Source organism: Protopterus annectens, chromosome 11.part0, assembly GCF_019279795.1.
Source record: "Protopterus annectens isolate FY-2018-M chromosome 11.part0, PAN1.0, whole genome shotgun sequence".
Taxonomy (NCBI): Eukaryota; Metazoa; Chordata; order Ceratodontiformes; family Protopteridae; genus Protopterus; species Protopterus annectens.
The window spans coordinates 305,898,924-305,924,751 of record NC_056745.1 but is presented as its reverse complement, the minus strand read 5'-3'; the positions used below and the strand labels follow the sequence as shown (position 1 = coordinate 305,924,751).

The following is a 25,828-nucleotide window of genomic DNA, read 5'->3' as shown; positions in this document are numbered from 1 at the left end:
CCACTGTAATCCATTACAAAGTTGTTATGTCCTTCAAATTCACTACTTCTATCATCTAACCTCTTTCCCTTTATTTTTTCTTCTTGTCCTAAAATAGGTTGATATTTGTCCTTTCTTCCTTTAACAACCTCTTCCTCAATCTCCTTTATTAGGTTCAGTGGATACCCTCTCTCTTGAAACATTTTACATAATTTATTACACTCTTCCCCAAAGTCCTTATCTCTAGAGGACATTCTACTGCCTCTAACGTATTGTCCTTTTATTATGCCTTTCTTCTGAAAATGTGGGTGAGCACTATCGTACGCTAAAAAGAATTTGAATAACTTTCCTTTCTATAAACCTTTGAAAGAATTCCCCTCCTTTACCCACAAATATATCTAAATATTTCAAATTATTTTTATTTTTAGAATAAGTAAAGGTGAGGAAATTAGTAGTTTGAGTTAGATATTCATAAAAGCTTGCAAATTCAGTATCTGTCCCTATCCATAACAAACATATATCATCTAAAAACCGCTTATATAATTTCCAGCACTTCTTGTATTGAGAATTTTGTATGTATTTCAATTCCCATGCTGCTAGAATAATATTTGCATATATGGGTGCGCAACATGCACCCATCGCAACACCCTTTACTTGTCTGTAAAATTCTCCCTCAAAATGCAGGTAGTTACTAGTAAGTACCATTTCCATTAAAGTCAAAATCAACTTAAATTCATTATTTGTGAATTTACCGTAATTTATTAAAGCTTCTTCAAACCATTCTAAGCCTTCTTTGTGAGGGATGGATGAAAAAAGATCTACTATGTCTAATGTTATAAAGGTGATACTCTCATCAAACAATTCTTTCTTCAGGTTCCTCAATAAGTCCCATGAATCCTTTACTATAGCCTCCCCTTCTTTCAGCATTCCTTGGCTTGAAATTTGTACCGAATAAAAAGGCCAACCTCAACAAAGTAATTATAGACTTAAAATTATTTATAAGGAGGAAAAATCTGGAATTGTTATTCCAAGGACAAAATGACAACAGTATAGATAGAATAAATTTAAAGAGAAAAAGTGTATATAATCCACCTTTAAATCAACAACTGAAGAATTTCGAATTAATGATGGAGAAGAAAATTAGAAAGACCTTTTCAGACCAATGGGTAGGTTATAATTTAACCAAAGAAGAGAACGAATTATTACAACAATTAGCAGCTGACCCCTAATAAGGATAATTAGACCAGATAAAGGAGGGGGAACGATTATAATGGACCAGGTGATTTACAAAACCAAAATGTTGGAATTATTAGAAAATGATGAGCGCTATATGAAATCATCTATAAATGAAATAAATATAGCCAATAAAAAGGTGTACATACAATTAAACAATTTAATATTGGAAGGAATGATAGATGTAAATACATTTAAATACTTACATGTAGAAAAACCAAAAGTCCCGAATATATTTGGAATACCTAAAGTTCATAAGAACGTAAATAGCCCCCCTATGAGACCGATAGTGTCATCAGAAGGATCAGTAACAGCACCGATAGCAAAATGGCTAGATAATAAGTTAAAAGGAATGCTGAAAGAAGGGGAGGCTATAGTAAAGGATTCATGGGACTTATTGAGGAACCTGAAGAAAGAATTGTTTGATGAGAGTATCACCTTTATAACATTAGACATAGTAGATCTTTTTTCATCCATCCCTCACAAAGAAGGCTTAGAATGGTTTGAAGAAGCTTTAATAAATTATGGTAAATTCACAAATAATGAATTTAAGTTGATTTTGACTTTAATGGAAATGGTACTTACTAGTAACTACCTGCATTTTGAGGGAGAATTTTACAGACAAGTAAAGGGTGTTGCGATGGGTGCATGTTGCGCACCCATATATGCAAATATTATTCTAGCAGCATGGGAATTGAAATACATACAAAATTCTCAATACAAGAAGTGCTGGAAATTATATAAGCGGTTTTTAGATGATATATGTTTGTTATGGATAGGGACAGATACTGAATTTGCAAGCTTTTACGAATATCTAACTCAAACTACTAATTTCCTCACCTTTACTTATTCTAAAAATAAAAATAATTTGAAATATTTAGATATATTTGTGGGTAAAGGGGAGGGGGAATTCTTTTCAAAGGTTTATAGAAAGGAAAGTTATTCAAATTCTTTTTTAGCGTACGATAGTGCTCACCCACATTTTCAGAAGAAAGGCATAATAAAAGGACAATACGTTAGAGGCAGTAGAATGTCCTCTAGAGATAAGGACTTTGGGGAAGAGTGTAATAAATTATGTAAAATGTTTCAAGAGAGAGGGTATCCACTGAACCTAATAAAGGAGATTGAGGAAGAGGTTGTTAAAGGAAGAAAGGACAAATATCAACCTATTTTAGGACAAGAAGAAAAAATAAAGGGAAAGAGGTTAGATGATAGAAGTAGTGAATTTGAAGGACATAACAACTTTGTAATGGATTACAGTGGACAAGCAAACCAAATTAGAATAATGGTAGAAAATGAATGGAAAAGGTTTGGGGAAACATCGGATTTGGACATCTTATTTAAACAGCCCTTGAAATGCACATATAGGAAAGGGAAAAATTTAAAAAATTTCTTTGAAGTAAAAACAAAAGGGAATAATAATAAAAAAAGTAATGGAAGGGTAGGTACTTTTAAATGTGGGAATTGTTCCCAATGCTCCTTTGTATGCTCCAGGGAAAAAGTATACATAAAAAGTAGGGATATTTCAATACAGAGTAACGGTTATGCTAACTGCCAAACTAAAGGTATTATATATTTGAGTATGTGCAAAAAGTGTGAAGAATTCTATGTCGGAAAGACGGAAAGGAAATTAAGGAATAGAATCTATGAGCACAACTATGAAATTAGAACTGAATGTATAAATAATGCACTTTACAGACATAAAACGAAATGTACAGAGGCAGCATTTACTTTTTATGTATTAGAAGTAGTTGAAAAGGATGTTAGAGGTGGGTTATGGGAAGAAACAATAGAGTACAAGGAATTACTATGGCAACTCCGACTGGAGGCATATAACCCACCAGGATTAAATAGTACAGTATCCATAGCCCCGGTCTTAAAAATTAGGGCAGCTAAACTTTAAATGTGCATTTAGTGGGAATTAAAAGTATGATGAAATATGAATTAATAACATTTGTATAATTTATGTATGTATACACTTTTCATTCAGTAAAAGATTTTTGGTAAGGTTTTAGAATGTTTAAAGTTTTTAAAAAAATGTGTAAACAAACAGCATTTTATAAAATGAAAACTATCATTGACCACTAGAGGGTGTTATAGACCAACCAAAGAGGCTTTATACAAGAATGTATAAACATCCGCAAACCAAGTAATAAAGTTAATATAGGAATTAATTTTAAAAGCTTAAATGTAGTCTATTTTAATAAAGTATTTTTAACAAAGTGTTTTTAGATAAAGTGTAAGATATAAGGGAAAGATTTATAAGAGAATATTATTTAATTTATTATAAAAGGATGAAATGGGGAACAGTATGAAATGTTTATAGTAAATGTGTTTTTAATTAAAGTACTTAATCAAGATAATTGCTCATTAACCAATTAGGGTTTGAATATAAAAATGAAGGAGCTCAGCATAATGTATTCATTCACATCTGAGGAAGTGAAAGAAACGAAAACGCAAGTGTGGAGACATAGCGTTCATGTGGTTGAGGAATTTTTGCTTTGCTGACTTTATTTGTAAAGACACAAATCCAAAACTCAGAGCTGCTGTTAGTTGAGGTAGGATACTCACGCTAAAACACTAGTAAAACTCAGTCCAAAAAGATGCGTGACTTTCCAATGAGCAATAAAATGAAAGTAGAAATTCAAACAAATAAATCCATGTAAGTTAGCAAATTGTTTATTCCAAACAAAGGCTTCTTCAGACTCTTTACACAAACTAAAACTTTGAACATCACTTTTAAAACCAACAAAAGCTTGTGATAGGATCTCTATAATCACATGTTTCCTTCATTTAAAAATACAGTAACCCATTAAACTCAGTTCCATGAATGTTACCTTGTTCAGCTAAGAAAAATACTGGTATATTAAAAGTAAGAACTGAATAGTTCAAAATAAACATACATAAAAAACATACATAAAAACATACATAAAAATGCATCGGTGCCCAAACATACATTATATTATATTAAACAATTGAGTATATCTCAGAGCATTGTCATATTTACTTATCATCTCATGGTGCTTTAGGAAAATCTCGTACTGAACTTTCAGGCAGTATATATCAAAAAGCCATTTCTGACTTGGTTAGTATAACCCAAACTGCTTGTAATGCACATATTTACAAAGTGTGACTTTAGATATTTCCGTGTTTTACTGGAAGTTCATACTATCCAGAGTAGACTCGTAAAACAGTCAACAATTACAGGTGGTTAAAAACTTGTATCACATTAGTTAGGCTATTCTATAAATCAAAAGTTAAAACAGTTTTTCAAAATTACTTATTTTCTGCAGACTCTGAAACGCTTTTAAAAATCACAGCACAACAAAGTATTCATGTGCCTGGTTAATTCTTGAATGCAAAACAAAGAACGCTACTGCGTTTACATTTACACATAAGCGCTCATAAAATAAACATTGTGTCTATTTAAAAAAGGCTTACAACAGGCATAAGTACATGACAAGCTTTTCAATAGCTGTCCATTAGTTCATGCCTTAGTCTCTTCAATCTCCGTTAATAAACAGGGACATTTGACATTTCAGGATGTGAACGTAACTTACAAAATGTGGGTGGAAGAATGCTTCAACAATAAACGAAGCAACAAAACGCCTATATGGAAACAGAGCAATATCTTAATAATTAACTTGACTACAGATCCACAATGGTGGAAATAAGCACACTGACTTAAGCAACCATTAATTGCACTTTATAATTGTTACATCCTTGATACCCAAATTTAAAATATAGACATTGTGAAATGTTAAAACTCTTATGTGGTGAAGCGGAAAATATAGGGAAGGAATACATGAGGGGGAAAGGGGAAAATGGGAAGTATTTTGGCACATATATTATGTTAATCCCGAATGGCATCCTGAGGTGTCTTACATTAGTTTTTATAAACAGTACTTTTCAATACTAAAGTATATATTGCTAACTTACATGGATTTATTTGTTTGAATTTCTACTTTCATTTTATTGCTCATTGGAAAGTCACGCATCTTTTTGGACTGAGGTTTATTTGTAAAGAGTTCGTGGTTTGACGTTTTTTCTTGATGTATGTGCTGGATTGACTGCTGTTTATTTCGTCAAATAAACTGGTAAATCAAAGTAAGCTGTATTCCTTCTGGCTGGTTCGTTTTTCAAATATCTTTATTTTGTTTCCTGGACTGAGACTTTTTACTTGGTTAACAGTCGAATTGGTTACTTGTACTTTTATAAAATTAATGCAGTTTATTGCTTCCAGTGTCTCAGCTATAGCAAAAAAAATGAGGTTTCATCTGTGTTCTCTGTCTTCTAATTCTGCTGTTTTTGAGGCAGGTCTTTTTGACAGGCCTCATGCTCAGCTAGTCTTTCTTTTATTTCAGTCTCTCATTTCTTCATTTTTGTCATCTTATTTGAGTGGTTACATATACCTTCTTCTATTTTTCTAGCCATTTGTAATCTTACTTTATATAGTCTTCTTAGTTATTTTAATCATCCCCAAGTACGTTTGATTTATTTATTCTTCTAAATTACTGGAAGCCATCACCTGTACTAAAGCTGCAACTTTAACTGCTTTTTCGCTGAACAGCTGTAAGGCTCTTCTCATCCAGACTCTTTCTTTTTCTTCTTCTTCTGTGTTTGATTTTCCCTTACCTTTTCCAATTTTTTTCTCTCATAGCATCCAGGTAGTGCAATTACTAACCAGTTACTGAATTTATCCACATGTATAATTTTTACAGTCTTTTTAAACAACTTAGTGTTCACACTGGCAGAGCTCCAATAAACATACTGCTCAGTTAGCTGACCTCTTGGCAATCCTGTTATGTTTGACATTCGAGTATATACTCCCATGCAGGGTTGGAAAATTGTCCAAAGAGATCAGTGCCCGACCCCAATTAATAAAAATAAACAGCCTGGTATCCTTACATGATTACATTCATAAAAATACACATGATGTGCATATACAAATAGTTGGAGACTGCACTTAAAACTATCGGTACTTAATATTGTCCATTAACCAAAAAAAAACCTAAAATTGAAAACTGTTAGCTACATGCAAAAATTAAAAAAAAGTGAAATAAAAATGCAAAACATGAATGGAATATATGAGGGTAAGATGAGATATATATGCAACATATGTGATAAAATGTGAGTTGGAAACTCATTATGTGATTTACAGGTTTACCACCTATTGTGTAACTTATAGGTTCATAGGCTGGTACTAGGCTATCAGCGCTAGGGCCTATACAAGCCTAGCCATAACAATTCCCTGGCTATTTTTTCCCACAATATTTACTTCCCTGGACCCCTGTCTAACAGGGCGACTGACGTGATCCCCGGGGTAAATTTACTATCTCCCATCCAGTCGTCAAGGTTCCTTTTGAAGGGGGCCAAGGAGGCACTCTGCTTGACATGTATGGGCAGTCTAATCCAGAGTATGGGGAGTCTCTGGGTCAGGAACCTATCCCTCCAGCATGTTTTGTTCATTGTGATGACAAGGTTTATGGAGCATGTGGCTCTGATGGATTGGGATTTTTTTAAGTGTAGCATGTCCAACAGCTCTGGGTTTGACATGGCCTTGTATGTTAAGCAGAGATTGCCTCTGAGTAGATGATATACGACAGAGTATAGCTGGAGTATTTTTAGTCAGTCAGCATAGGGCATCTACTTTAGGCCTGTGTTTCTTTTAGTGAGGTGTTTCTGCGGCCTTTCCAGTTGTTGCACGTCTTGTGAGGTACATACCAAATGGGGCATTGTACTCTATGATGGGACTAATGAGGGATTAGTACAGTGGAACAATGACCTCCTTTTTTCTGGATGAAAAGCCCTTAGTGATGAGGTGTGCCACATAGAAGGATTTCCTGACTCTTGTAGCAATGTGGTTATCGAAGGTGAGACCACTGTCCACCTGTGTTCCTAAGTCTCTTATCACACTTTCGGTGTTTAGTGTACTGCCACCTATGTGGTAATTCATAAGTAAAGTCCAAAAAACAGGAAAACCTCACCAAAGGCAACCACTTAAGCAAACAGTGTCAAGAATCCAAATGAAGCAGTTGCCACCAATATGAGAAAGTATTTATTCATCTCTGGTATAAAAACAACGGATAAAACAGCAATTGAACAGCAAATAAAATCCAAATCAATGTAAGCGCTTTCGGGTTATTACCCTTCGTCAGACCTACAAATGCTGAAACATGCCTAAAAAGAGCATTGTGTTCATTCTTCAGCCTTATGGCTGAAAAGTGATTCAGTATCCTTGTCTTTAGCATACAATTTGTTTTTCCTATATAATAACAGTTACAAGATTGGCACGTGGCTAAATAGATAACATTCATAGATCTACAGTTGGCATTTACTTCAAAATGATAATTTCTCCCTGTACTAGGGTGAACAAAGCCAATATGTGGATTTATATAGCAGCACGCCTTAAAGGAACCACAAGGTCTAGTCCCTTTCTTTTCTACTATATGTCTATTAAAATCCCTACCCTCATGGCCCAGTAGGTCTTTCAGGGTCTTATTTCTCCTAAAACTAAAAGATGGCTGAATGCCAGCTATTGCCCTCATCTTCTCATCAGAGGCTAAGATCTTCCAATTGTTCCTGATTATTTCACAGACCCCATGTATATTACTGCTATACGTGAGCATACTTGTTAGACGTTTATTCTGTAATTTCTTATTTAAAATTTTCTGATTATCCACTTCCCTGTATTTCAACCATGGGCTCATTCTATCCTGCCTGTATGTCTTGTGTCTGCAAAGGTCTGTTCCACATTTTGCTCCTCATGGCCCCTCTGAATAAAGTTATTTTTCAGTTGTTCCATTTTCATTGTGACGTCCTCGTACTCTGTACATAATCTCGAGACCCTGCCTAACTGACCCTTGATGATGTTATTGAAAGTATATCGGGGGTGCATGCTATCCCTTGCTAACAAACTATTCTTCCAACAATCTTTCCTGTGGAGTGTGGTTTAAAACCCCTTGCATCCTGTTGCAATCTAATATCCAAAAAATCTATCTATGTTGTTCTAACCACAAAAACTCAAATACATCTTTGTCCATCAGACCTTCAGCTAATAAATGCTTCAGTTGATTCCTGGTTTATTTGTTGTTTTTATACCAGAGACAAATAAATACTTTCTCATATTGGTGGCAACTGCTTCATTGGGATTCTTGACTGTGGTAATTTATGGGTACATGTTTTTTTCCAAAGGGGATAACTATACACTTCTTGGCATTGAGCTTGAGCCCATGGCTCTGGCACCAAGCATCTGTTTCTGTAAGGCCCTTTTGTAGATATCCACATCATTTGGGGATTCAATAACGGCTGCCAGTTTGCAGTCATCTGTGAACTTTGTTAACCAGAGTCCCTCTTTGTTGGCTTGTACTTCAGAGAAGTAGATGCCAAACAAGAGTGGTCCCAGGACTGAACCCTGAGGTACTCCACTTGTCACTTGTCTAGAGCTGGATTTGAAGTCGGCTACTTTTACACCATGGGTTCTGTCAGTAAGCCAGTTGGCAATCCATTGAGTGATGTAAGGATTTATGCCCAGCTTAGTAAGTTTATCTATGATTCCAGAGTGGGGGATGGTGTCAAAGGCTTTGGCAAAGTCCAGATAGGCTGTGTGGACTGCCTTACCCTTATCCACGGCTCTGTAGGAACTTCATCAAGTCGCACCTTAAGTACTGGATGTAGTTATAGGCACCATACAGCAAAATGGATCTAAGGCTGCTGGAGGGAATCCAGAGAAAAGCTGCCAGAAAGAACCACAGACTGGAGTGGAAAAGATATGACCACAGGCTAGAAGATCTACAGTTTTATTTACCTGAGACCAGCAGAGACTGGGGAGATGAAAATTGGTCCACATGATCATGCCAGGTAGAAGCAAAGGGGTCATACTCCACCAACTGTAGGGACTAACTACTCCCTGGATCACTGAAAGTACTTTTACACAGAGAAGTCTGTGGCCCATGAAATGGATTACTGGAATAGCTGAGTGAAAGGGAATTCACAAAACGATTCTAGAGACCATGGGACATGTGGAGCAAAAAGATGAAAGGGGTTGTAGAATGCTAAGCCAAAACAGGAAAGAATAGATAGGCTTATTGTCACCTTCTACCATCAAGCAAATGTAAATGCAATGTGATGACGGCCTGCAATTGTAAACTTCATCCAACTGCACTCCCAGCCGACCCCTTCAGGGAGCCCATGTTTATTCCTGAACAGAGATCACCAGCAGCATATGTGGCAGTGTACGTCTGTACCAGTTGGCTGGCACATCGACATTTGTGCTGTAACAGAGATCTGGTTCAAGGCAGCAGATAGCACCCCTGCACTACTAGGCTATAACTCATTCCATACCTTTTGGCCCCAGAACTTATACTGAAGCTTCAAAGGCAGTGGTGTTTCCATATTCATAAAGTTTGCACACACCTCCAGACTGGTAACCCAACATAATGCATCAGAGATACTTCAGGTGCAGTTAACATTGGGTAAGACAGTGATTCAGGTCATAACCTGCTATAAGTCCCCAACCATGACCCAAGACTCACACTCCACGTTCTTAAGCATCTTGGAGAATATTAGCATCCAACCTAACACTCTTATACTGGGCGACTTCAACTACCCCTCTATTAACTGGGAAAACTACTCATGTACCAATACACTTGCCCAATGTTTCCTGGAATTCATTAATTCCAATGCCCTGGACCAGCTCATTCTTACCCCCACTAGAGGGAGCAACATCTTTGACCTGGTCATTACTAACATGGGCGACCATTGCTCTGTACCAATAGTTAACTCCTCCCTGGTTATATCTGACCACAAATTAATCACCTTGGAAATCCACACCCCCCCCCCCCCACCTCCGCAAAGATAACCACCATGAAATACTTCTTCAAAGCTAACTTTGGGCTCCTAAAAACAGAGGTGGCTAACTTCACAGCACCCATGCAATTGGAGAACAGCTGCATGACTGCCGAATCATACACTAATGCATGGATCTCACCATAGCCAATAGAACCAAGATGCTCTCCTCCAAAAAAAGGAAGCCAATCTGGTGGTCCCCTGCCATAAATAAACTACAACAGAAGGAAGAAACTGATGAGAAATAAGGTGAAGTCCCATAACTGGAAAAACTCCCTTATCAGCCTCAACAAAAAGCTGAGATCCCTCCTCAAATCCTCTAAAGCTAGCTATGAAAACAGAATTTCAGCAGATAGTAAACACAACCACAAGGCCTTCTATAGTTATGTAAAGAAGCTCTATTGCAATACCCAGATTTGCTCGGAGCTGTTGCACAATGGCACCTCCTATACTGAGCCAACAGATATTGCCAATGCACTGGCCAGCAGATTCAGTGCCAACTTTACCCCTCTCTCCCCCACCAAAGGACCAATCACAATACCAGTAGATTGCCAGGCACCCAGTATTACTGCTGCACAGGTTAAAACAGCACTGTCCAAGGTCAAGAATACAGCTTCTATGGGACCTGACAATATCCCTGGCTGTGTTCTACATGAACTACAGAGTGAACTGGAACCTCACTTGTGTGCCCTGTTCAATCACAGTCTCACCTCGGGCTTTGTCCCTACCGAATGTCGCACAGCTACAGTCATACCTCTCCACAAAGGCGGAGCAACTACAGACCTTGGGAACTATTGCCCCATTAGCCTGACAAGTCTGATATGCAAAGCTGTGGAACGCATCATCATGGATATAATAAACAAAGATATAGGGAATCTTCAAACTCTGGATCCCACACAGTTTGGTGTTGTGAAGGGTAGATCTTGCCTGCATAACCTGGTCGACTTCTTTGAGTCAGTCCCAGAGCTGTGGATGAAGGCAAGGTGTTTCATACAACCTACCTTGATCTGGCCAAGGCCTTTGATACCATTCCCCATTCAGGAATCATAGAAAAACTCACTAAGCTAGGCATCAACCCCTATATCTCTAGGTGGGTTGCAAACTGGCTCACAGATAGAACCCACAATGTGAAAGTAGCTGCCTCCAAGTCAGACTGTCGACCAGTCACGAGTGGAGTCCCACAGTGTTCGGTCCTGGGTCCTCTCCTGTTTAGTATCTACTTCTCTGAAGTTTAGGCCAACACAAAGGGACTCTGGCTGACAATAATAATAATTAACTCCCCAAGTGACATTGGCATCCTACAGAAAGGTCTCACTGGCCTTAAGCTCAATGCCAAAAAGTGTGTCATCATCCCCTTTGCGAAAAACCCTGTTTCCATTAATTACTACATCAATGATAGTCCATTGAACAGAGAATGCATCATAAGAGATCTGGGAACACACGTTGACAGCAACCTTCCTTTTGACCACCACATTGCCACTGTGGTCAGAAAGTCCTTCTGTGTGGCACATCTCATTACTAAGGATTTTGCATTCAGGAAGAAAGAGGTCATTGTCTCCCTCTACTCTTCCCTCATTAGGTCAAGTCATCAAGTACAATGCCCCATTTGGCATGTACCTCACTAGACACCTACAACAACTGGAGAGGCCACAAAAATACCTCAAAAAGAGGATCTTAGACCTTGAACACTTGTTTTATATGGACAGACTCAAAAAACTCCAACTATTCTGTCTCATATCGCCTACTTAGAGACGATCTCTAATTGACTTACAAAGCCATGTCTGACCCAGCTCTGTTAGAAATGCTACATCTAAAGAAATCCCAATCCCTCTGCATTACATGCTCCAGAGACCTCAACCTCATTACCACAATCAACAGAACAAGCTGGAGGGAACAGGTTCATAACTCAGAAACTGCCCATGCTATGGAATAGACTTTATATACATGTCAAGCGGAGTGCCTCACTGGCCCTCTTCAAGAGAAATCTTGATGAGTGGATGGGAAATAGAAAATTCACCCCGGGGATCACTCCAGTGGTTCTACTTGACAGAGGTACTGGGAACTAAGGTTGGGTGGCACGATGCCAGGGTAATCCTATGGGCTAGGTTTGTAAAGGCTCCAATGCCATTAGCCTAGTACACACCTATGAACCTATGAAGATACTTAAAATTACAAAATGGTATAGCAAATGCTCATATCATCAATAAAATAACTAACATCTTTTACATATTAAATAGTCTAGCATTGCAAACTATTTCAACAGTGACAGGACAAATCTTCATTGAACAGGAGGTCTAAATCCAGCACTTTTCAGCCTGACTACTTTAAAACTGCACACTTTGAAAACATTAGCAAAGTACAGCTGTGTAAGTTGCTCTTACCCATACCAGCAGATTTCTGAGTTCCTCACTGCTGCAGTAGTCCTTTGACTACATGGGTCATTCCTTCCTAAGAAACAACAAATCATCTTATGTCCTTATTACAACAAGTTCTTTCAACAACTTCTGTTCTGAAATAGACAGATTCTATTGTTCCTCACTAGCAGATAGGCATAACATTTTTCTAAAAGCAAAAGTATGTAGTTTTTTAAACAATAATAGAGAAGGGTGTAATGGCGGATTGTAAAGGCTTTTCTTGTACAAAGTATTAGTTGGTGGGCAAGAATTTTCTGACCCAAAAAGAATTTTGAAATTCAATTTTCTCAAGAATAATTTTAGTTCAATAATAATTTTTTTCTGTCCTAGACCTAGAAGTGGGTACAAAGGTAAAGCCCTTTGCCAGAAAATGTGCATGCTAACTTTCCATTTCCATTGGAAGTTCACTAAAATTATATATTCTAAAGTCTCCCTCATTGTTAAATGTGACAACCAGGGAATTTGGCTCATGACCAAAGCATTGAAAAACCACATCATGACAGACATACCAGCAAACACATACTGGTGCTGTCTTTGACGATCTAGGCCAAGCACATGATGCACTCATTTTTCAATTGCTTGTTTGTTTGTTTGTTTCTTTCTTTCTTTCTTTATTTATTCAATTATCTATCCTTTGTGGAGCAGGTTAGTCCCACTAAACCATTAGCTACTTTTCACATGAAATCTAAGGTGGTATTTATACTGATTAAGGGAAATTTGGCCAATGAACTGAGGAAATCCCCTGCTCTTTTCAATAACACTCATAGGATCTTTCACATCCATTTGACCTACCAACAACTCAAGTAGATGGAGTTTCAGTTAAATGTCTTATTCAAGGGATGGCATACTCAGGAGTGCAGCTTCCTAATGCTGCCTGGCAGTGTCAGTAACGAAAAAAGAATCTAATCACCTGTGGTGGGAAAACAACCCACAGCCTTCTGATCTCACAGCACCAAAACTAAAAATGCTGCCTGTTGAGCCACTGACACTGACAATCCAGGTCTGTCACAAGATGCACTGATTTTTCCACCAATACTGAAACTTCCCCTTACAAACAAGAGATCCATGAATGCATGCATACGCGCACACACACACACACACACACACACACACACACACACACACACACACACACACACACACACACACACACACACACACACACACACACACACACACACACACACACACACACACACACACACACACACACACTGCACCCTTACCTTCAGGTAAATTGGATGACAGGCAGTTCACCTACAACATGTCTTTGCAGTCTTAGAAAAATCCAAACACTTAGATAAAACCAGAGAGGCAAAGAGGACATACGGACCCCATATAGAAGAAGCTAACCCAAAAACTTAATGAGCCAAGCACTGTGAAATGGCAATGCTACTCACTGCACTACTGTGCCAAAGGGCAGTTATTTTCAAATACATCCTGCTCCTACCAAAATACCAATGATAATCGCTTATCATGTGCACTACTGAAGATTATGACAGAAAGTGAACAAATTATACTTAACTTGTTACTTTTAAATAGACTGCAGCTACACCCCCCCCCCAACACATACACACAAGATTAAGCCACAGCAGTACTAGTTTTACACTGATTTTTAGCAATTACAACACATTGTATGGCAGTACTTCAGCAATGCCAAATTAGTGGATGCTGTTTAACAATGATAAAAAAACAGCAGGGGTAAGTCAATTTTGTGCACAGCCAGCCTCAGTACCCATCAGTTATGGCCAGTTTACTGACAGCATACACTTCAGACCTCTGATTGTTGTAAAATAATAATAATAATCACAATAATTTCACACAAATACACAGTAATCATAACTAAGTCATCTCACTTCACACAAAGGCACAATAGTCCTGCAAAGCTAGATGAGTGACTGTTTAACTGGAGCAAATAACAAGAGTGTCAGTAACTTTCATCCACAGACAGTCCCCACTCCCATCCAGAAGTTATAGACATTTCTGCATACACTTCAGACATATGACTGTGATAAAAAACTTATGGCCATGTAATACATTTAAGTTGTGCTCAATACAAGCAGTAGCCACACAAAGTATTCCAAGTTGATTCACACAAATCACATAAGTCAAACAGAGTGAAACTAATGTGCAAACAGCAACTAGCCTTCCTCCACATACAATCCTGGCAATAATAGCTAGTGAAAAATAAAACAAGGGCCACACACTAATGCTTTCAGTAACTTTAAACATATCTCAAGAATCATATTCAGAAAGTTGCTACTATAACAAGTTTTCCATTAGCACTCATTTTCTGAAGGATACAAAGTCTGAAATTCAAATGTCTGTCATAATTTAGCAAAAGTACCATTCAATGATAAACCAGAAAATTATAAATTTTACAATGAAATGACCAAAATATGAAGCAAACTGAGGGATAGTAGAGAGCATAGCATTCAACTTTTTTGCTCAAGAAGCAGGGACAAACCCAAAATAATCCAAGGGGGAGACAAAGTCCCAAAATCAGGGACATTTTTTAAATATTATTCTGTAACTTAAACAGTTAAGAGACCAACAGGTTTTACATTAGCACATATTTTCTGAAAAATAAAAAGCATGAAACTATAGTGTCTAGTATTATTGGCTGACTGTATTTCTTAGAGATTTAACAGCAAACCTTGCAAGAGCAGCAAAATCAGGAACAGTTAAGATGTATGAAATCTGGTTTCCTGCCTGGAAAAAGGGAAGAAAGAAATCTTACCTGTAACAAACCATGCCACAACATTCTTTTTTCAGACCTTTAGCACCTGGGGCCAATCCTCAGTCTGGCACCACCCTGTAAAAAGCCCTTCAAACTTGGAGAGCCAAAACAGCTCTTTATTTAAACTTTTAAACTGTAGCAAACTGCTTGCTACATTTACACAAACATTTACTACAGTTTATGCATATGCAGCTCTAAAGCACTTAAGTTATAAGAAAAAATAATTCCTACATCTTAAATTGTAGTAGATTGCTTGTTACATTTGTAGAAAGCAGGTTGCTATAGTTTATGCAGGTTAAGCAACAGAGCACTAAAGTGCTTAAGTTATATAAAAATGCTTGGCTCTTTCTTTTGTTTTAACCTGTTACAAACTATTTCCTACATTTGTAGAATGCATTTGCTGCAGTTTCGTCCATGCAAGGAGCACTAATCACTTAATTTCTGACAATTACAATATTGGCATTCAGTTCTCAATGCCCATAATGCACTGAAGACCAGTCAGGATCTGCTGATTGAACCCCTTACACTTTGCACCCAGGGCAACTGCCCCCATTGCCCCACTCTAGTTATGCTACTAGTAACCATTGCTTTCATAGTTCAAAGTTTCTGGGCTTTCTGCTCAATCCTATGCACTGTGATCTAGAAAACAAATGACAGATCCCCACAGTGCTTTTACAGTCTGTAATTCATTGTGTAGTTCATATGTGCTGCTACAGGCTTGGCTGATTTAAACAGTCTCTGCTTTATGTTGCTGGGAGAAGATAAGTCAGAACAACAACCCTGGCCTTACCTCTCAACCTGCAGACATTGAAAATAGGTACAACGGCTCTTGAAAAGTAGGTACAGCCAGCCAAAAACTAGATTTACTTAGTATAACATCTGAATACCAACACCACATAGCTCTTCCCACATTAAGTTGGACTGTGAGATACTACTCACAAACATAAAGTTTATAACCTGAGGGTGACAACAATAACGCAAATATGCAAGCACATTATAAAAGACATACTGTAAAATCTGAATTACTGCATAAATCTGCCTCTTATAGTCACTTTTCCTTCTGAGAAAAGAGCTGTAAGAGTGTTCTATTTAAATGTAGGAGTGCCCCCAGCATTCTGGTCATGTATGCTGATTTAGAGGTTACTAAACAAATTCAAAACCCTGTGTGACTGAAGAATCATGTAAAGTAATAAACCATGTTTAAAAATAGAAACATACCTCCAAACTAGGTTGAGCAGTCTGTTTGCAGGTGTGTGAAAGACAGGGAATATGGTATGGACATTTAGGAAGAGAACAGTAAACTTTTTTTTCTGGCAAGTATGATAGATTTTCCTCCAAATCCAGGGAATGAGGCTGAGACTTATAATTATCTGTGGGATAAACCTTTTTTTTTACTTAATTGGTGCACTTTCTGAGTTTTCTCCAGACATATTTCAGTAGAAGCAGTGCTGACTTTATACTATGTGTGTTTTCATTACAAACAGTACTGAAGTAGTAAAAACTGCTGGAGTGCAGCACTAGGTTTTTACTTCAGCACTTGGCTGTGATGCCTTTGACATAGAACTTGTTTATCTTTCCAGTGGCCAGGGGAGTTTTTATCTGGTGTTTCATACTGGTTTTCTCCCATGTCCCAATGACAAGCTATCATAAGTGGTGCCATTAAGTCAGTGAAAGAAAATAAATAGTGAGTGTATGTGTATGTATGTGCATTCTGTGTGTATGTGTATGAGTGCATGTGTGTGTGTGTGTGTGTGTGTGTGTGTGTGTGTGTGTGTGTGTGTGTGTGTGTGAGTGTGTGTGTGTGTGTGTTTGTGTATATAAGCAAGAGAGAGTGTGAGAGGGAAAATATCATGCCATAATAAGTGAACTGGAGCACCACCGATGTCTCTTTGCTCACTGGACTTGTAATGGTAGTTACCCTTGTGTGTCCCTATGTTTGATGCCCTGTGATACACTGATGTTCATTCCCAGAATCAGCAGCTCATACACTCAGTGTGGGGACAGCCTCCAGCTCGATAGCAACTCTGAATTGTATCAAGTAATAGCAAAAGGAAGGAATGCATTTCTCTTAGTTTCCTTCTTATGAATTCAGGGCAAAGCCTATAACATGGACGGGCAAAGGATCAAAGCAGAGTTTTATTAGTCTAATTTACTTACAAAGTTAATAGAGTAACAGGTTTTGTATTAACATGTATTTTCTGAACAGTAATAAGTCCAAAATTTTTATCTCCAGCATTAATGGTTGTCTAATCTTAAGTGATTTATCAGAAAATCAAACATTTTATGAGGGGAGAGAAGTAGAAAAATAGGAGATAAAGTCAGTGACATTCCACAAAATCACGATCAGATGAGAGGTATGGTTCTGGAAAATATCTCCTATTTCAGTAGTTGTGTGGCACTGACTTACCGACTTCAATGTCATCATCTTGAGAGTAGTTTGTTGCTAAATGAGTTGGTGGTCCAAGGCTAGTGGTACTTTAACAGGAAGGCATCATGCTGCAACACACAACTCTAAATAAGACTGGCGTTGTAAAAGTAGAGTAGCACTGCTACATGTGTAGACCATCTATCAAAGACTTTGCTTTTTTAACCAGTTACTTTCCTACTCTTGGCTTTTAATCAGTCACTCAGTCTGTCACACCCGCACTTTTTCTAAGTCCATAAAATTCTATAAAATTATGCTTGAAGAGGGTAACATGGAAATTCATGAAAGGAGAGTGAATCAGACAGAAAATTGAATGTGTCACCAAAACTGATATAACTGAGAAATATGCATGCTAGCCAAGTGGCAACAAAGGTGGTCACCTACTTTGCCTAGGTAATAAGGCCAGCCATGTTGTGTGGCTAATGGCATTCAGCTTACTACCCTTTGCAGCTACTCCCATGATTTTTGTAGATGCAGTTCCTGTTACTACTAGCAATTGCACTGTGGAAGGCTTTTATTCATTCCATTCCCCTCCCTCATTTTCCACTCATTTTTTTCTCCCCTTCTTTGGAGCTGCTATACAACAAGTGGAGTCTCCCAGTATTAGCTGTTTCATTCTTCAGAGTGGTTTCCCCTTCTGATTATACCAGGTTCCTTTTCTGGTCTGTATGTGCCACAATCGTATAAGAATTATGGCAAAGTACTGATGAGCTGAAAGAATGGACTTCATTTTTATCACCCTGATATTTCCAGATCCAACTGTGATCCATCTGTACCATCTCCTAGGCAGCCTTGGAGGCAGCACTGATACTTGATTGGGCACCTTTATCCCTCACAGCTGGACTGCTTTACGCCACAGGTGAGCACCTTCTGTCTCAGCACAGATAGTTTTTTGCATTTCTGGAGGTACAATGTTTTCTATAATACTTTGCATTTCTGGAGGTACTAAATTTTCTGTAATACCCTGGAAATGGTTCCACTACTGATTGCACCACTCTCATCATCACTAAATGCTGCAATTTTGTTTTGTAGATATTTCTGTACTCATTGACTCTGTCAGCAATGGCACCAAGCAAAGATCTTGCCGTCCTCCCTCCTTTCCCACCTGTAGATTTACCTTCTTAGAAATGGAAATCTCAAAGCCTATGCTGAGTTGTTTCCCCATATAGTTTCATGCAACATTTCTGTGATCGTATCCACCAAAAGATATCTATATTCTTATCCTTCTGTTCTCTTAGCTACCTCTCCCCTATTACCTCATAGTTAGTTTAGTTGTTCTTAAAAAGACGTCATCATACAATGAGTTTACAAAACACTTACTTGTTGCTACTCTACATGGCTTTATGTACTTACACTACACTATGGAAGCATAAACATTTCCATTTATATTTTATTTCCTGCTTTGTCAAGACTAGATGTCCACTGACAATCTGTATATACTGAAATTGCATTATGAACCTCTCATTTCAAAATGCATGAGTTTATTGTGCATTCCAGAAAGCTGCAATCAAAATATATTTAGGAAATAAAGTATCTATTACAATGGATCCACTTTTATAAATATAATAGTAGCATTTTGCATGACATATGTCAAGCTGCAAAATCGCATTACCCAGCACAGTGACAGTGCATAGCAGTGTCAAGTCAAAACAGAAGGTTTATTGGTTTGATTCTTGCCTGGGGGTCCTTCTGTACACAATCTGCACGTCTTCCTTGTCTATTCCTGTTCTTTCTTCTTGGCACTCCTGTTTCCACTGACATCCTAAAGATATGTGGTAGGAGGATTGACAACTCTTAATTGTCTGTGTGAAGCAAAGGAAAGAACTGGCAATTTACCTCTGTTTCCTATTTGCTAGAAACTCCGTGGATAGTGGCAGTTGTTCGTGGGTGTCACTATAAGAGCCAAATGCAACTCAACAGCATGGGATGGATAGGGCCCCAGGTAATAAATGATGCAACACTGTACCTTGGTACTTACAGCACAACCAAAAGATAATATTATCACTGGATACCGTGTACAGCACCAGTAATTACTAATCACTGAACACCAGATAGTACTACTTATTTATTTGCTGAATGCATAAAATATTGTTTTCTCTAAGCAGCTCTTACTCTCGGGGAGCAAATGGTCCATTTGTTTTATGTGAGGGATGACATTTGGCCAGCAATAGGGAGAAAAACAGATACACAAAAACAAGTTAATTGTCTTGACTTTTTCATTTGTAAGGACTATTAATACTTGATCTTGTTACTGTTTTTATTAAGGCAAGGAACCTTATATCAATTTAGTAATTTAGTCAAGGCTTACCCGGTCTGCATTCCTTTCACTCTGGGTATTGTTTATCAATTAGCAGCAATACATGCTTATGATGAATTGCATGCTTATGATGAATTACTTCCGCGGTGGTAGCATTGTTGCCTCACAGCAAGAGGTTCTCCCGTTCAATTCTTGGCTTGGGTTGGGAGTGCCTTCTGTGTGGAGTCTGCATGTCCTCCCCGTGGTCGAGTGGGCATTTGAAAGACATGCGTTGAATGGGCGTGCCTTCGTTGAAGGTTGGGCATTGGGCTGGCATCTCGACACTATAAAAAACAACTGCCAATCATTAGCAGACAGGAGTTCCGCTGTGGCGACCCCTAACTGGGAAAAGCCAAAAGACAAACAACAACAACAACAACATGCTTATGATGAATTAAGCTGCAGTAATACAGAAAATATGCATGAACAGTTCAGAAGTCATGTCTTGTTAACAATAACCTTACCTGCTAACCTTGAAACTAACATATGTACACCCACTCCAAAAGATTTCAGTTCAGTGCTCAAGATCCTATAGAAGGAATAAAGAATGTAATTAGGTATAGAATATATATCCTTCAGTTTTTACAATGCAAGGACTGTAAAATGTTTATATTTACTTTATTCAACGTATCCTTTTAGATTAGCAACATTGGATATAGTAATTTATCAAAATTTTATGCATGTCATAAACTATTAAAAAGTAAGTATGCAAATAATCAGGTTATATGACTTAATGTGGTGCGAGCACTGTGGCACAACACTATTTTGTATCACTTAGTAAGGACATATGCAGAACCAAACGATGCTGCTGCTCACTGCAAACTAGCAATAGGCCGAGACACTAATTAGGCAGAAATGTGAGATTCGGACTAGCAAGGACAGGATTCTCTAAGCTGTTTAGTCCACTGGAAAGAATTTAATTTAATGGAGTCACATCAGTTACCTGAAACTCAGTAAACAAAACCACCAATATTAAAGATCGCGTGCAACCATATTTTTGCACATACCTGTAGCCTTTCTATCTCTCTCTCTCTCTTCTGAGATGACAGGATTTCTGTCCTTTAATGAATATTCTGTTGTTTCATTTTACTGTTATTTTCAACTTGCAGACGTTGGCTCTGCATGGACTTATAAGGGCAGTACTTTCTGTCTTTGCATCATCATGCTTGTCAGTTTGATGATGCAAAATTGGATCTTTCCTCTGTTGTTTTTTTGTAAGTAAATATCATGTTAATGCTGCACATGGGCTGAGTGCAGTATTTCCATTTATTAGTGGAAAAGATTTTGCATTAGCATGAAACTTCTGGGGAAACTTAACTATAAACTATACAACTCTAATAGCTAGCATTAGTGTCAGGCTGTAATCCTCAGTAATTTACTAGAAAATTTGAAAGGTTTACAAACGATAGGCGGGATAAAAATATGAAGCAAAATCAGGAGCATTCTGCAAAAATCATGGACAGATGATAGGTAAGATTCAGTAATACTGGGTAAAATCAGAGATTATCAAAAGTTACGGACTTTTGTTGCACTTGATGTGCTTGTGAATGCAGAAGCAGTCTTCGTATTTGTTTTTACATGAAAGGAATAGAGAATGCATGTGGTTTGAAGAATGGATTAACCAACAACATGTACCTAACCATAAAATTGAAAAGTAGACAAAAAATACAAGTAAAATTGACCCAATATGAAAACCCTGCCACGGGAGAATGGCCATGCTCTGGGATAGACTTCCCATACATGTCAAGCAGAACACCTCACTGACCTCTTCAAGAGAAACCTTGATGAGTGGATGGGGAATAGAAAGTTCACCCCAATGATCACTCCAGTGGCTGTCCTTGATAGAGGCAGTGGGAACTAATGTCGGGCAGCACGCTGCCAGGGCACCTCTATGGGCTAGGCTTGTAAAGGCTCCAGGGTCATTAGCCTAGTACACACCTATGAACCTATGAACCCCATCTCTGTTCACCTTTCTCCCTCTTGCTTTCTAGGTAATGGACTCTGCTGACCCCTACATATATCAGCAGGTCAGCAAGAAAGTAGAACTTCCTGCAGGGTAATCAATTAGGACAGAGCATGTTATGGTTCATCCTGAAAAAGAAAAGTGAGAATTCAAACGTAAATGACTGAAAGACATCCAAGGTAAACTATTGAGGAAATGCACTTTGAGAACAGGTAGGCTGCTTTGATTTTGTCAATTTTCACATGATCTTTAACTTAAAATCATAGATGTACACCAGCAGATACAAACATGAAAAATTTTTATACAGCGGCAAGTCCCCGTCCCCCCCCACATTTGAGGATTCATCTTCACACCCTCTCTGCTTAAATATACTGACTCCACAGTCACATAGTCACAAATCAAGAAGCAAGCACTTTAGGAAGCAAAAACCTGCCCTGGAACCATATTTATTTTCAGCACTCTGTTAAAAAAAGAAAATAAATACCCCCAAAAATATAAAATTAAAACTAAAATTTCTAGTAAAAACTGTAAAACCAACCACAAAAGATGATCAAATAAAGCCTAGCAATGTCCACTACAGCAATATTAAAAATGAATCATTACATTGCAAACAATGCTGACAGTCAGCTTAAAGTCAATGGGGTCTTGACAACATTGTTTCATTAGCGCAGCATTCCATTAAATGCCCCTCATGAAACTCTTTGTTATGTTAGTTAACTTTATGACAGCATTTGTTAGAGTACGTGGAAAAGGATATACAGAACTTTAAACAAGGTAAACTCTTTCGGAGACTAGTACAACAGATGGTATGCTCTTTTCTAGTGGTATCTACCTAAAGAAAATCACTGCTGCACCATTCATAATGGACTACATGTATTTATTTTGTATAGCAGTTCAAGCCAAAACATGCAAATGTCATAATCTATGTTAATGTATAAGCTATGTTACATTTTATTTATGATCAGAGGACAGATGCTTGAGTAAAACTCAAAGACTTCCTTTGGAAGCATTAAAAGACCAGTTAGTCACAGAACAGCAGCAATAAAATCTATTCCAGGCAAATACTACATTGACAGTTCATCCCTAAGAGTTAACCCATTGTTTGGAGTTTGAGAACTTATGTGGACAGTGACCTAACTTCGACCAAAATGTGTCCACTGTCATAAGACAGTCCTTGTATTATGCACAGTTTATAAAGAAAGGGATTTAGGGATGTCATTGCCCCCCTTTACTCAGCCCTCATTAGGCTGCTCATTGAGTATAATGCCCCCTTTGGCACGTATCTGTCCAGACACATGCAGCAACTGGAATGCCCACAGAGATACCTTACTAAAAGGATACAAAGCCTAAACAATATGCCCTACATGGACTGACTCAAAGCCCTGTCACTATACTCGGTATCTTACAGACTATTAAGAGGTGATCTGTGTCTGGTATACAAAGCATTCTCCAACCCAATTCTGATGGACCTACTGCACATCTGCAAGTCAAATGGCATCAGAAATACTTGATCTAGGGATATAAATCTGTTCTGCAACATCAACAGAATAGTTTGGAGGGACAGGTGTATCTCACAGAGGATATCACTGCTCTGGAACAGATGCCATGTTAAACAAAACTCATTGATCTCCATATTCAAGCACAACTTGGATCTATGAATGGGTTCTAGAAAATTTATCTCAGCACTGCCCACTTCCCTATTAATGAACAGAAGTAGTTCCTAAGTGTTTTTTCCTATACACTGTCCCTCTCAAGTTATCTATGATATGATTCCAGTTATTCTTAATAGGAGTAAAATATAATTATACATTGAATTCCCATTAGTATTAAAAAGTGCACACACTGATTGGTCAGCTCAGCCAGCGTGCCTGTTATAAATTGAGCATGTACCAATAGAAAAAAGTCCTATGTCAGCAGCCAGACTTTTCTATTGATATATAGTACTGAGAGCAGACCCAATACAAGAAAAATCAGGTACATTCTGTAAAACTAAAGAAACATAAATGTACCCAATTGTCCTTGTATTTTTCCACTGTCTTGGAACACTCTGGTACCTCTGAACTGATTGGATATTCAAAGAATGTCCACATTTGTGCCTCATATTTAATAAAAAGAAACAATGGAGATTGTTTTTTCTCTGTTGCTTCTATTCAACAGCACTGATGTACGTGTGGGGATGTTAAGTCTCATATGCATGTGCAGTACATCAGAAAACATGGAAAAACTGGGAAAAACATGGAGAAACACTACAGTGCTCTTATATAAAGATATTATGCAAGAAAGATAAGCAATTTCTTTCTTAAATAATGTCATTGTATAACAGCAATAACTCACTGTTGAGAGTGATTAATGCTAGATTTACCCACAGTTCTCTTTAATCATTCAGGCTTTGCCCTCATAATCAGGCAAGGCTCAAAAGACAAACCCACCTCCATAGGTATCACAAGGGATAAGAAACTAAGAGTAATGCTACTCAACGCCAGAAGTCTAAACCTCAAGATGCACACACTCGAAACTCTCCTTAGCATGGAGAACATCGATATCTGTGCAGTAACAGAAACCTGGTTCAGGGCTCCCGAGAGCACTCCAGCACTACCAGGTTATACCTCATACCATGCTTTTCGGCCCCAAAACTTGGACCGAACCACAAAAGGAGGGGAGTATCGATATTCATCAAAGATACCCACACCTCCAGGTTGGTGGCAAAGCACGAAGCATCAGAGACTATCCATGTGCAACTAACAGTGGGTAAAACTGCCTTCCAGTTTATAGCCTGCTACAGACCACCCTCCCAAACCCAGGAACCCCACTCGGCCTTTCTGAGAACACTGGAAAATATGAAGGTCTCTCCAAACACCATTATATTGGGCGTCAACTACCCAAACATAGACTGGGAGCATTACTCCAGCTCCAACACCCTAGCCCAAAGGTTCCTAGAATTTATAAACTCAAATGCTATGGAACAACTTGTTACCACTCCCACAAGAGGGAAAACATACTGGACCTGATCATCACCAACATGGGGACTCTATGCTCCAGACCAGAAGTGTATCCCTCACTGGTAAGATCAGACCATAAACTAATCTCACTGGATATTCACATCCCGACCCTACCCGCTGCCCAGAAAACCACAGTGAAAAACTTCTCTAAAGCAAATTTCACACTCCTCAAAACCGAGGTGGAATCCTTCAAAGCCCCGGGCCTGTGGAAAATACGGCCCAGACCGCAGAATCCTTTATAAACGCATTCTATGAACACCTTCAGGAATGCATGGATCATGCGATCCCAAATAAAACCAAGACCCAATCCTCCAAAGGCAGGCGTCCTGTCTGGTGGACCCCAGCCATAAACAAACTATACAATAGAAGGAGGAAGCTACTAAATGATAGAGCAAAATCCCAAAAAGGGAAGGCATCACTGATCAGTATTAGCAAAAAACTACAGGCACTCATAAAATTGTCTAAGGCCAGCTTCAAGAGAAAAATTGCACAGGACACTAAGGATAATCACAAGGCTTTCTTTAGTTATGTTAGGAACCTGGGTGGTAATTACCAGATATGCTCAGAATTAGTCCAAAATGACAAAAAATACAATGAACCCACAGACATTGCCAACATCCTAGCTGACAGGTTCAGTGCAAACTTCTCCCCCCCCTCCGCACGCAGAGGGAAAAAATCTATCCCAGCAGAGTGTTGCGCCTGACATCTCAGATGCTCAGGTAAGAGCCGCCCTCTCCAAAGCAAAAAACACAGCATCAATGGGACCAGACGGTGTCCCGGGCTGAGTCCTACATGAACTCCAAGAAGAGCTAAACCCAAACATAAAACTACTGTTCAATCTCAGCCTTACTACAGGATATGTGCCCAAAGAGTGGCGTACAGCAACAGTGGTCCCTCTCCATAAAGGTGGTGCCTCAACGGATCCTGGAAAC

General features: G+C 38.3%; 1 protein-coding gene across 2 annotated transcripts in view; it reads right to left on the bottom strand.

Annotated features, from left to right (window-relative positions):
- LOC122815359 (solute carrier organic anion transporter family member 1A2-like) overlaps window positions 1–25,828 on the bottom strand; it is a 420,483-nt gene that overhangs the window by 114,540 nt on the left and 280,115 nt on the right. For both annotated transcript variants that reach the window (XM_044087813.1, XM_044087814.1), the window contains one exon: window positions 20,399–20,463. In XM_044087813.1, coding sequence (XP_043943748.1) covers window positions 20,399–20,463 — 65 coding nt within the window. The remainder of the gene's footprint in view (window positions 1–20,398; window positions 20,464–25,828) is intronic.